Genomic DNA, 14,153 nt, shown 5'->3' with positions numbered 1-14,153 from the left:
GTGAACAGTGAACTCACTTGTCACTCAGGATGCTCCATAAATAGAACACATACTGATGCTGTATTTCAGCAGATGCAAATCGTCTCCCTTTTCCATTATGATGTGTCAAAGTGCCACGCCAAGATTTTTCACTTTTTGCAGGACTTTCCTGCTTGCTCTTCTAAAGGAAAAATCAAGGACCCAGGCTTGTGCTACCTTCAGTTATGACCTGTATTTAATCTAGAATTAAATAAAAAGAGTAAGGAGTTAATTCTGGGTAGCTAGAAAAGTTGAGGGATTTTTAGTCAGGCTGTTCAAAACCAGTTTTGTTTTTCCCCTTTCTTTCCAATATCTTATTTTAACAAGAACTTCACCTCCTGAAGAAAGGTAATCTGAAAACATTCAAGTACTCCACGCTCTTCAATTAGCATCTTGCTCCTAAGAAAATTCGTTCTGAACTTTCCAGCAGATTATCTTCCCTGGTTTTGTTGAAGGAATGTCATTTCTGAAGAAAAAACCTTTAGACTTGAGAAGAAAGTAACAACCACGAGCAGAGAAACACCCACTTGGAATATTAAAACAATGTTTGCAGGCCATATTTACAGCAGGTTAATCTTTATGCTACAAGAAATAGCAGCATCCTTCTGCATACTACTATTTCAAAGTGTGCAACTATTTAATCTATTAAATGCTAAGTAGCATTTTTCCACCAATATAAACATATTATTTGTTTCCTCCTTTGAAAATGGCAATTGCAAAAGATAATCCAATGAAACGTAGCAGCCTTAGGTCTCACTTTTAAACTGCTGGGACGTCTACGTTGCCATAGGACACAGCCACTGCATTATTCCAGTTTGCTGAGACACTGACAGCAATCTAACCAACCCAAGACAGCTCAACATCCGCCCATTTACCTGCTTCTCAGCTGCAGCAGAAGTAACTGCAGGGCAAACATAACCCACCTGATTATTATAAGCAGCTTTGCTAAGGCCATCTCTTCACTCCGACTTCACTGTTCTGATATTTGACAAATCCATTATATATCCTTTTCCTCTGAAATAAAAGATCACCTGCAAGCTCAGACTCGTTTGTCAACAGGAAGGCCCAAGTACTTGTAAAAGCCTTTGGAACAATTTTCTTCTATTAAGAAGACACAGGAGTACCAATATGTACTTTGATAGTTTGTTTTCATTAGTATAATTACAATACATTCTGGACAGTTACAAAATCCGTGGAATCACGTTTTCTCCATAAATTTCTATTGCAAACTTCAAGCATTTGGGTGCCTTTCCATTAGTTCTGCACACTTTTCCTGTAATCTTCATAAGGACATCCAGTACAGCAACTCTTTGGTTTTTTTTAGTGTCAGCAATTTTAGTTCTGCTTTGTGCCTCAGGCTTTGATGTCCACCTTGACATCAGCTGGTTTAGCTGCTCAGTTAAAAGCCTACAGCTACTCTCTCTCATGTTACACCAATTCAACAGAGGACATTTCCAGTGGGACCGTTTAGAAAAGGTATAGATGCAAAATGATTTCTGGGTCACTTAGAGCAATAGCGTTTAGCGTATTTCTGAAGTCACATCCTGCTCTAGATCAGAAGGAATTTCCATGAAGTCAGTCAAGTATTTAAACTTTTAATTTAGGAGGAGAATTTGGCTCCACGTAAACTGATAGCATTGTTCAAAGATAGCAGCTTTCTCAAACAAAAAGTACTGCCCTGGCATTTTCAAATACAAGAAACATTCTGCTGCATAGCACTGTTAAAATGTAAAAACATCAGCTATTGAACCTAAAAACATTTTCAACCCACTTTCAATAAACTTCAAGTACATTGTACTTAGCTGCTTCAAAACACCTCTTTGCATCAGCAGGTGTAGCTACATATAGTTTCCACGTACAGGCCACTGAGTTACACGATCTTGTACGTAGGAGCCGAACGGTACGTTTGCTCATTTCTAGGAAGTCAGTCCAGCAACGTTCTGATCCAGAGAAATGCACACCCTACCTCTTCCGCCCCAGGACAAGTGATATGGCTCTGACCATAGGAGCACACTGCAAACTAGCAAAGCATTTAAATAGTTGGCAAAAGTGTTGAAAGGCACATAGCTTGTCCTTAGCAATAGTTCCCTGTTCCACTTGTGGTGCCCATTCAGGAATCAGTGTTGGGACCTAGCCTGAAATAAAAAAATAGTAAGAAAACGGAAGCCTCCCAGGAAAAAAAATGAGGTTGCCTTTTTTTTTTTCTTCTTTTGAGCTTTACGATTTTACTATTGCATGTTTTCCTCTACCTTTCCAGTGAAAATTAAGGAAGCTATGGATGCATGTTAACCATACGTATGGACTTAATACTACTGGAATACCAAATGGTAGAGCTGCTGTAAACTGTTGCAAGGACTAAAAGCAATGCTTATAATGGTCTGTACAGCATTTGCAAATATTTACTTTGAAAAGAGATTAGTGTAGTTCTTAGTTTTCTCAGCATTGCTTAGAAACGCTAAAAAACTACAACAGCTAACTGCTACTCTACACCAGATCAATATAGCCCAACAGATATTTAGGAATATATGCCATTATATTTAAAAATACCAAGTTCCTCTAAGCTGGTAAACCTAGAAGATTTTACATAGAGATAAAATATTAAAAATTCTTGTTTCAACTCCACACACTTGACATCTGAATAGGAGTGATGTAATCATACTATTTATTCCATCAGTGAGACAAAATGTTGTATGGAACTAAATTTCTGAGATTTTAAATAGAAAGTCATTTAACTCGTATATACACAAAGTGTTCTTTCCACAGATATTTACATGGCAAATATGTTAGAGGAGAACCACTATGACTAAGTCTCTACAAGTATAGCATCCTTTCTGAGCTATTCTCTCTGCTGAAAGAATTCACAGAAGCTTTGAAGTAAAGTCTAGACAATTAAAGTTACCTATATTTCACAGTAGGTAAAGAAGCCATTAAATGATATTTCAGCATAAGGTTTCTGGAAACAGCTACACAGTAGAGTTTTACATCCACCCCTCTCTTCCAGCATTCATGGTGAAACTAAATCTCTTCTTAATTTACAAGAGAGATAACGGCATACGTAGAGATGTACATGTATAATTGTAGTTCATCCTCCTCGATAGAGGCTGGTCAGCCGTTCTAGTTCTTTGCAGTTGTCCATGGGCATGGAGTCTGCTTTCTTTCGGAGACGGTCATCTCGGTATACTTTTGCTGCATAAAGTAAGTCTGTTTCTTTAACGAAAAAAAGAGAAAAAAAAATTCAGGTTAAAAACTGAATACTTTGCACATGATACATTCCTTCTCAGAGTTGTCCAAAACACCACAGGTTTAATCCTTGCCCTTTTTTCCTTCTGTCTATTCTAACTACCCACAGACACCAGCTAAACACTGCTACAGCTTCCCTTTGCTGGATCTTCACAAGCATTTCATTTTTTTCAGCAGCGAAAGGGGTAACAGCCTTCCAACACCCTCATATTTCATATAGCAGTTCCTGATTAAAGAATGACCCCCCGCCCCCCCGCCACTACTTCTGTCACACCTCATTAAACAATACAAATATAGGCCGCACTCAGTGATCTTGCATATTATTTACAGGTCTAGCAGTCTTGTCTGTGCCCAAAAATCCATTCTGAATGTTAAGCCCATTACTTCAACTGATGCTACTTCAGACTGCCAGTGTTCAGAGGTACTAATAAAAGAGCTCTCTGAATTATACTGATGTTCAATAGCTTGACGTTACTGAGCATTTTAATTCTGTAAAATCTTTTTCAGCCCTTCAACTCAAAATGCATTAGCAACGCATTCTTAAATGTCAATCAACACTGGAAAGATTTTAACTGTCAAGGAGATCCAGCACGCAACAGGCATTTTAAATCTGTAAACCCACAAAATCAGCTGTTTCTATAAATAGAGAAAAACTATTAGGGGCTGCTTTCTCAAAAACAGTTTGGGTAGTTTTCACAACCTGATAAATTGCAAATAGCAAACAACATGACAGTCACCACCTTCAGGTTATTTCTCTTCTTTATACTATGGTCAGATGTTTCTCTAGTCATCACATTTTCCCCAGTAGATACGTATTTATGGACTCGTGGGCCTCTGCATTGTCCAGGTCTCTGTTCATGCTTAAAAAAGTAAGCATGACAAAAATAAATGCTGAAAAATGGGAAAGGTATTCTTTCTCCTCTTTCTTTCTTTCCCTCCCCAGGTGGAAATTGCATATCAACTAAACCTTTTCAAAGATATTTAGACAGTAAATATATTACAGGAGACACGAATATAACATGCCAGTAAAACTAAGCGTAATGACGAGGTCAATAAAAACTATCCTTCCAGATCTACACTCCGCTGAAAAAAATACGCAAATAATATGTCCTCTTTTTATTGTGCTGGATTACATCTTGTCTTTAATTTTTTGTTAACAACCACGATCATTTGTGTAAACTATTTTATTATAGGATTACCAATCATTCATCTAGCAACCACTTGCAAATGAAAAATTAGGTACTCATTTCATGAAGAGCGAACATATTCGAACATTTCAAGATGATCAAAGGACAGCCTAGCTGGAAAAATACAAGAGTTTTTTATATTTGCTTATGAATTATACCCAAAAATTCTCTGATGCTTTCTGGGAAAAATTATTCTGATCAAATCTAGTACTCTGGGCAACAATCTGAAAGTTTTCCCCCAAAGCACTGGTGTTCCTCTTGCATACACATGACGCATCAGCGCAGTTTTTTGCCTGCAGTTCTTTCCTGTGGGCAATTTGTAAAACTGCAGATATTTACTTGCGCATAAGCAATGTGTACTGATGAGTAAGAAGCATAAAGCCTCCAGGAAGCATTGTGCCTGCTATGCATGGGCAACGCAGTTTGTGTTTGTATATGTACAGGCCAGCTGTAATGAACACATGCAATCCTTTTCAGGCATTTGACTAGCTGTGATGCCGGGCTGTCTTTTACAACTGGGAGAAGCTAAGGGGCCACCTCAGCTGAAAGGCTTGGCATCACTGGACTGCAGAGAGTAAAGCTGTGCAGGAATACAAAATTTCACGCAGAGAAGAGCATTCTGTTTGCTTCTGGTTAGTTTACTTACAGTTCCTGAACAGATTATTTATCCAGGAAGATATTACTGAAGTTTACCAGCTGAAAAGTTGAAAATGTGGTTTCAACACTGCTGTCATTTTAGCAGCAATGTTCTCACAGAGTGTGAAAGAGTTGTGAAATGGTCACATGTAATAGAAAAACAGGTTAAAATTGCTGGTGATTTGGAAATGGCCGATGCTATTCAGTGGTCTTATGCTTTAACACTGAATTCTAGGCTCCTGCAAGAAAATAGCTCCTTGTATAGTATCAAATTAGATTGGAAAAATAGATGGCAAACTAAAAAAAACCCTGTTCTTAAGCTGTGATATAGCCAGGGTACCAAGTCCAGGGAGAAAAATTATTCAGCACTGGCAAAAGATTAAGGACTGATTTACAGCTTGTGATGTTTTACAGGACATGCTGTGTGTCCTTGGTCGCCTGGAAAAGCAGTGTTTGTACTGTGGTCCAAGGCAGATTATATTTTCCTTCTCCGGAAACACCTATGTAAGCTTTTGTTTCATTTATTTATTTAAATACAAGCACCTAGGGAAATGAGATATTCCCATAATAAAATAACGTGAAAGAGATTAGAATTCTTAGCTTTCATCCTTAACTTAGAGCAATTTCTTTCTCATTATCAATTCACTGTAGTTCTTAATCTTCTGAGAAATGGTCACAGATAATAAGAGTAGCAGCTTAACACTGCTGATGATTTGCAGATGGTTGTTAGGTCACCGAGTAAAACACAGAAATTAAGTGACACTGGGGACACTTTTAGAAGTGAGAAACAATAGGGAACCTTACACTTGCTTTTGCATTCAGGTATTTTAATCGTACAAGCACTTGATTCTTGCCTGAGCCCATCTTTTTTTATAGCAATGCACGCTTTCATGAAATTAGGCATATTACCAAACTTACTTTGTTGCCTCTCCTTCCAACAGTTATTACGAATGTTGGACACATAATCCTCTTCCACACTCTTTTCCACTTTCTGTAATGACACTCCTTTGTATTCATTTCTAAAGTCTTTGTTGACATAATAAACAACATGCAAGTTTTCTGTCTCCATTTTTATGGTCTGCCCTGTACTTCTGCAAAAAAGGAGGGAGAGGGGAGAGAGAGAGACTAGATACTGATTTGAAATACACTTTTAAAAAATATTGCTATTACAGAAGAACAGCACATCACTGAATTTGCCCTTTCAAGACAAGTAATGAAATGAATGGCTGTATTATCTGCCAGAGAATAAAATTACTACATTTACCTGAACATTAAACTTCTGCTGCTTAAACCCTTGATCTTGAAAAAAAAAAAAACCACTTTAGAAAGACACTTGTTTCACATCTCTTTAGTCAAATATACACTTTCGTAATAGAAAATTACATTCAAACGCAACAGAAAGAAAAACAGGTCACTATTCTGAAGCAACCCAGTACAGGCATCTCCATTCTAAAGTGTTTTCTGTCAGCCCTGACAAATCCATTTTCCTGCTGGCATTCTGTGGATTAAAAATCAAAGACTGTATGCAAACGTTTTTGCAGAGAAGTGTTTCTAAGCATCACAACAGCTTAGTTGCAGAAGGGAAAAACATCACACTCTGGAAATAAAGAACTACTAGCTAGTTGCATGCTTGATTGAAGTTATTTATTTCTCTCAAGTAGAAAAGGTTTATATATCCTACCGTACAAACCAGGTAAATTTCACTAGTAGAATTTTTTGCGAGAAAACAAAGATAAACTATTTTACCATCACCTAGAATGAAGAAAAGAATAGACAATTTCCCTGGCCCTCACCTAGTTCAAAACGTAAATAAGGATGAGAAAGTTGCTTTCAAGATGCTTTCAAGAACTTCACTTGCTACAAGCACCAATGACCCCTAAAAGAATAATGAGCCTTAGAAGGTTTCGGGATTTGATTAAACATGCTGGAGATGCAAAATCCTTTGCAATATGCTACGTTGCATGAACCCACTGCCTTGCATTAGAAGGCCTCCTAAACCCCAGGTATCGCTGACCTCTTTTCTCTACTACGTTCTCACAACATGTTTGCAGTACCTAACTTTCAAGTTTTGTCCTGCTTCGTCTATACCTTCCCCCCCTTTGCTCACTGTTGGAAATCAAGGGCCAACTAATGGAAGGCTCTCTAAAATGCTTCTAAGTGGTGATTACAACATCCTCCCCTCTGTTTTAATCCAATCTGATCTAAGCAAATATTACTTACGATCTTGGGTATAAGGCGTAAGGAGGGTTAGATACCATCAACTGGCTCAACAAGGAGACGAGGATCAACACAATAATAGGCATCAGCTGAATGAACATAGAGAAACCTCCCTAAGGAACAAAACAGATACAGGTATCTCATAAAACTGCATCAAGTAAACAGGTAAATTTGACAAGATTTAGTGCTAAGCGTGACTTTCTGCTTTAAGCCTCAAAAGCTGCTAGGAAAACTGTAACTACAAACCTGCAAACACTGTGGTGTTATCTTAACTTTCCGTTGCATTCACAATATTCATAGAGTGCTCAAGCTGCACTCAAGAGTTCATGGGTTAGCATGTAGCCACAAGCAATTAGCAAATGAATAGCTGGATTCAGTTACATTGTACGCCATGATTTGGTCTCATCTATACAGTGATATGTAATTATACAGGACTGTATATAATTCATGTAGATGAATATTGAGCCTTAAGTACAATTCTTACCTCAGCCCAAATGAATTTTTAAATGCAGATGATGTTTAGTGACCAGAATTAGTGGCATATTTAGGCTAATACCATCAGTCACTAGTAAGATAGTGACATAGAACAACAGATTTACAAAACCAGGCTATTATCTTCTCAAATTTGTGTGCCTGTTTACCAATCAGTAAGACTACCGCCTGCCGAAGTTTTAAATTATGTAACTGGCAAGTACAAATCCTCCTCTACAGGACAGAGCTCCTGTACAGCCACACCACTGAAAGCAACTACCAGCAAATTTCACAATCTGTAGTTTAAAGTCAATAGTGCTTAAACATACATCACCCCTCTCTTCCTCCCTCTCATGTCCGCTCTGACGGTGCTGATTAGGATGACTGTAGCCAGCACGACCATTAGAAAAAGAATGTACACTACCTAAGAAAGAAAAATCCACATTTAAATAATGTAAAAAGACCCAACAAAACTATTTAGAGGTCAACACAGAAGCAACAACACAAGGCATTTAACATCACTGCACAACGACACATAACTCAACTTTACGATTTCGAAGTTGTTTAACAATTTTGAAGTTGTTTAAAATAAATATTTTAAGCTCTAAGACAACTGAATTCTTTTTTCACGTACTGCAAAATCACCATAGTAACCCCAAAACCTGAACTCACATTTCTGGGATTTTGCAACACTTAGGGGAAAAATAAACTGTGACGCAGATTAAAGAGTCGGGGTCTGAGGCAGATTGGAATCATTTTACTGTTTTATAATGTCACAAACTCTAATGCCACTCTGGGCAGTACCACTGTATCCCAATGAGTATACTGATATATACAAATACCTGTTGGAAAGGCCCCTCCAAAAAACATGTTGAATAGATCCTCTGGAGTAATATCTGCCTCACAACCTCTATGGAAGTTGAATCTACCGTTGCTAGGGTGATTGCATGTTTGCTCTTCACTGCCTGTAAGGTCATACTGCTTTCGTTTTTCTGGATTACTCAGCACAGCATACGCATTTCCAATTTCTGAAGCAAGGAATAAAAGACAATTCCCATAAATGAAAGATAAGAGCTATTCCAGCATGAAAATTGCAATTTCAAAGTCAAGAATAGGCAGCAAATTATGCCCTTTACCGTAAGTTACAAATCAACCATAGTACAACAAGGTCCAGAAACATCTCTACTTTTCTTAGTATATCTTCCACAAAGTTTCCCACCAACACTATTCAAAGGCCTTTTATCGTGTTGAACTAGGCAGAAGGGAGGAGAGCTTTGATCCCTTTTGTAGGGGAACACCTACACCTATGGAAATGTTCTCTCTCACTGCGATTACAAAAAAAGCATCAAGCATTACAATGAAAGCTTTGAAGTGGGGTAATTGCAAAGCTCAGTTTGCTCTAGCAGCCTAACTTAAAGACATCATAGACTCAGGTTTTCTTTGGTTTCATTTAGGAAGTGGTGACTTCTTCAAATGCATCAACTTTATTGTCTACAAGAGTGTGAATGTATTTTTTATAGGCTTCTTAAGATATATTATGGATTACATTAATAACACAAAGTTTTGCATGACGTAACATGAAGAGTACAACGAGGGTGCATGACAGGAACACATGTGTTCCCAAGGTTGTCAATACGAGCTCAATGTTTGGAGTGCCTGGCCTGGATGCTTGTCCCTGTTCACGCTATGTTATCACAAATGAACATCAATTTTGGCAACAGAAAGGGGGGAAAAACGGAGTTACTGTGAAAAGACCACAAGCTCTGCTGACTTTACAAGCTTTGACCTGAGCTGCTCTGCACAGACATACAGCTCCCGCAGACTGAAGGAAAATTTCTGTTGGCACTCGATCAGCAATCTTCACTCAAGTCATATCTTCATTAAACCCTTTCTGCTTTCCTTTCCCACTCTTCCCCCAGCCTCTCCAACAACAGGCTGCTTTTGCAGCCAACCAGCACAAGGCACAGGGATTACGTTTTTCAGTGTCAAAAAGACATCAGTCATCAAAAATTCGTGAAAGGTGCCACACTATAACCTCAACACAGGCAAATAAGAGTATGGCTTTGCATAATTAATGTTTTCAACATTATCCAATCTAAAAAAAAGTTTATGAGTCTTAGCTATGTGCCTTTTAAGATGCCCTTAGAAATAATTATTAGCAATTCCTTTCAGTGGAAGAGAAAACAGAAAGAAATGAAGGCTGGTAATTTGCACTGAGAGCGTGATATACAGTACTGATGCCAAATATTACTACAAGGTTCTTTTGTTACTCAGCAAAAAGAAAAAAACTAGTCAGAAAAATTTAGATTTTTCCAACAATCAAGAATTTAGGGAGACATAAATCAGGTGACTGCACATAAAACGAAGAGACCATACTGTCATGGTACAGTCAGCAATCTTTTTTTACTATTTGTTATTTGCTTTTGATTATTTGATGCTAATTCACACCAGATTTGATTTAAAAATAGTTGTCTTTAAATAAAGGACATAAAAAATGAAAAAAAACTACTCAAAAGTTTCAAAGGAAGGATTTCTGATGAAGCTGGTAAAAGAGATTCCATGAGATGAAAAGTGATTATATTTGCACAAAGTTTTTAACCTAAAATACAACCTCAGGGAGACTGCTTAATACAACAGTACTAGGTAGCTCAAGATATAAGTGTGTGCCTTGCCTGACATCAAACTCAATTCTGTTTTCTAATATGACCTTTCCTGAAAATAAAGCACTATCATGAAATAACAGCTATTGTTATGAAACTCCTTTTCTCAGCTAGATGTTAAACTCATCAGACACCTTTAAAGACAAACTAAATCATAAATTTACTCAGCCATACAAAATGATTACAATAATTTTGATGGAAGAAAAAGGCTAGTTTTCATTAAATAATTTTTAGTCAACAAGACTCCCCTACAAAATTTTCTGTTCATTTACTCATCCCGTTAAGAACCAGAAAGTGAAATTAAGCTGAAGACATCAAACTTGTACAAAGTGCTAAAGTTAAATAAAAGATTAAATAATAAGAAACGGAGTTCTTATATTTTAAAGATTTTTTAAAATGCTATTAAGAAGGAAGAATTCTTTTATTTATAGAGCTAGAGACAATTTTCTAAGAATAATATCTTTTTTAGATAAAGCCATCACATAGCTGTATTAAAATAATCATTAGCAATCAACTTTCCCGCTATATTCTATCTACTTTTCATCTGGAATTGTTAATACAGTATTATAATTATCCTTTAAAGTCTGTATCAGAAGTCTTGCTCAGGACTTTTTTTTTCTTTTTCTTCCCTCCCCCAATTTAAGTGTTTTATCTGATTGATTTTTTCAAATGTCTGCATGTAAACCTCACACAGGATAAAAATAAGGAAGATGTATCACAATCAGATTGTTTACTTATGTATGATAATTTCTTACACATTCACACTTTTCTTCATCTGTGTCTGAGATGAAGGTGTAGTTTTCTTTAAAAAGCTTTTCCTCAACAATTTTCCTTGTGCAGGGCTAAGCTTGGCAGCCTTAGGTCAGGTCAAGTCAGATTGTAAATTTTACCTAAGAAACGGTCAAAGGCAACTATTAATAAGGCCAGGTTGGAACCCCAGTGGTTTTGTATGGAAAACGTAGTAAAACTACACACATACAAGGAATTCTGAGGAAAAGGTAACTTATCCCGCTGTGTGAAAACTGTGTTTTGCTATCAAGCGTTACTTCAGTTTTTTCAAGCTCAAGTGCAGTAAAGATTCAAGATAGTAAGATTCAATTGACTACATTAAGTCAAAAAAAACACTAAAAAAGTGCAATTTGGTTTCACAGATCAAGAATTCGCTTCCTGAACCTGAAAATTACAGTAAATCCTCTGAAACCAAACCCTACTGCAGAAGTTCACATTATTTATCTATACTTCTAGGTATATGTTAAGATAATAAAGGTCAACTATTTTCTTGGATAAAAATGTCAGTTTAATAATAGCTACAAAACACCACATTGACAATTTTGTAAAAATACAAGACACCAATGCAGATGAATTTCTTTTAATCTGACAAAGTTTAATCATAAAAGAAATTTTAAGTAAAAATTGTATTTTACTTTTAAAAGCCTCTGTTGCTCCTGGTGCATGGTTTTTGTCTGGGTGGAATTTCAAAGCAAGTTTTCTATAAGCCTTCTTTAGGTCTTCTTCACCTGCATCCTTTGACACCCCAAGGACTTCGTAATAATTTTTACATTTCTTTATACTGCAAAAGAAAATGAGGTAAAATGTTGTAAACAAAAAGATGTAAAGGTAGTATGTTAGAACACAGCTACAAATGAGGTAATACATTGTACTGATACATTACATGTCTTGCTTTCAATATATAAAAAAATTCACTCCAGAAACAAAGAATGCCATTTTTCATAATAAACTCCCTATTGAGCACAATAAACTATCATACTCAAAATTACTTACTACATATATTTATTTTACTACTTCTACTGTAGAACTACTACAGTTGTAAGAAAAGGTTTCAGTCTGCAGTTACTGTGGCATCTCCTCATTCCCAATTAGATGAATATTGCTGTTAATAATGCATAAAATGAAGACTCCAAATTTACTTTGCAGAGCTAACGGGTAGGAAGGCCTGTTTTGACTGTCAAGAGCAAATGAGCTTTGGTGTGCGTGATATAAAACAAAACGAGCAATACCTCCTTTTCTCCAAACAAAAGTCAAGTCATAACACCATTCAAGCATTCACTTTTCAGGGAAATAAGGCACGTGACAATACCTCTGCTGCTGGGAATGCACCTCGATCTTAACAAACTTTCTGTAAGTGTTTATATAAATTCAAAGAAACAATAACAGCCCCAGCTATTACAGATTCAGCTCATCTCATATGTTCAGTGTAGCATTTTTTAAAACTCTGAAAACTCGGAAATATTCCTCCTGCAGGCAGTCACACCCAGACAGGAAAAGCAAAATCTGGAAATGATGTAATGATTTGGTATGCTTTACAATATTCAGAAGAGAAAAGAGCAGTTACAGGGGAGAGAGAGAGACCATTAATTTTCTGGGGGCAGTAAGAACTGACCAAACCAATAAATACACCTTAAAATCAGACCAAGTTACTTGGGTAAGAACTCAGAAACTTAGAAAAATAAGGCCGAATCACAAAGTCGCATTGCAGAAATGAAGCACACTGACATTTGGTGCATACCAAAAAAAAAAGGGGCTGGTCTGAGCAAGAAATATAAATCACATCCATAAATATTTTAAAAGCTTCGTGTGAGTCTCTTCACGTGGCTGTAACTGTGTCCACATTCTCTCAAACGCACAGATCTCTACATAAATATGGGTTTAGTGTTACAAAGACTATACACAGAGCAGCCAAGTGTAAAAAGGGGGTAAGCAAGCCTTTGGCATTTTTCATGAAAGCAAAAAGGGTACCCTGTAATTAAGGAAATGCTAGCATCAGAATTACAACCACACCCTTGTGTGTGGTCCTTCATAGTTCACAGATTGACCAAATCAAATTTCATTTGAGGGATCCCTTTTCCTGTGTTCAAATAACACGAGCTTTTATGGAGGTCTCAGTGTAATGCTCACAAGAGCACTGAATTGAATGTATGCAGGCAGCTGCCAACATGAACATCCTGTGAAATAAATATAGCTCATTATATTGAAGTAACATTTAATAACCTCCAGTTAGGAAGCTGATAAAGCTGACTAAAAAGAACACAGTGAATTCATCATCAAGAAGGAATAGAAAGAAAATACCCTAAATTATACTCTGAATACTGGAAACTTTTATTTGTTAATTGGTACAAGAAGAAAAAATTTTGTTAGTCTACAGATCCCTTCATCCTTAGCCTCAAGACCTGGATTACTTATGAGCTGTACCAAGAACAGACAGCTTTGTTTAAAAGTGTAACAGTATCAAATTAAGCTTTTATTTCAAGAAATGGCTATCTCAGCATCCAGTCTAAGTTCTTCTCTTCAATAATTCAGTATCTGAATTATCTGTTTGTGGACCAGACTCGTCAGAACTTTGGTTGATATAAAATTAGGTAGTGAGTCATCAACGTTTAGCAAAATTGTTATTGTATTAGCTTTAAAACTACACTGTTAAATGTTTGTTCAAGTGTTTTTAAGCACCGTGCATCCTCAACAACTTTTTCCCCCAATAGTATATGGTCATTTCTCATGAAAGTAACAAACATCAAAAAAAAAAACCCAAAACATGAAGGTTTACTTCTTTGCAGACCAGATATGCATTTATTTGACAACTCGAGGATGCAGAGAAGAGAAAAATGAAAAAAAAAAAAAAAAATAAAGGACCAACAACCCAAGAGATGCCCACCTGTTTTTCTAACCCTCAAAAACCTCACCGCAGAGTTTTTTCCTATTCACAACC

The 14,153-nt window shown here is 36.7% G+C and overlaps 1 protein-coding gene across 1 annotated transcript in view; it reads right to left on the bottom strand.

The window, feature by feature from the left end:
- Positions 1-2,657: 2,657 nt before the first annotated feature.
- Positions 2,658-14,153, bottom strand: part of DNAJB14 (DnaJ (Hsp40) homolog, subfamily B, member 14) — a 19,657-nt gene continuing 8,161 nt past the window's right edge. Inside the window, exons 2-7 of the mRNA XM_009885511.1 lie at positions 11,854-11,999; positions 8,612-8,797; positions 8,099-8,193; positions 7,302-7,411; positions 6,000-6,172; positions 2,658-3,225 (exon numbers count right to left, since the gene is read on the bottom strand). Of these exons, the coding sequence (XP_009883813.1) occupies positions 3,101-3,225; positions 6,000-6,172; positions 7,302-7,411; positions 8,099-8,193; positions 8,612-8,797; positions 11,854-11,999 (835 nt within the window). The 3' untranslated portion in view covers positions 2,658-3,100. The remainder of the gene's footprint in view (positions 3,226-5,999; positions 6,173-7,301; positions 7,412-8,098; positions 8,194-8,611; positions 8,798-11,853; positions 12,000-14,153) is intronic.

The sequence above is a fragment of the Charadrius vociferus genome, unplaced genomic scaffold (genome assembly GCF_000708025.1).
Source record: "Charadrius vociferus isolate BGI_N301 unplaced genomic scaffold, ASM70802v2 scaffold55, whole genome shotgun sequence".
In the NCBI taxonomy this organism is placed as follows: Eukaryota; Metazoa; Chordata; class Aves; order Charadriiformes; family Charadriidae; genus Charadrius; species Charadrius vociferus.
This window is presented reverse-complemented; position numbering and strand designations above follow the sequence as displayed.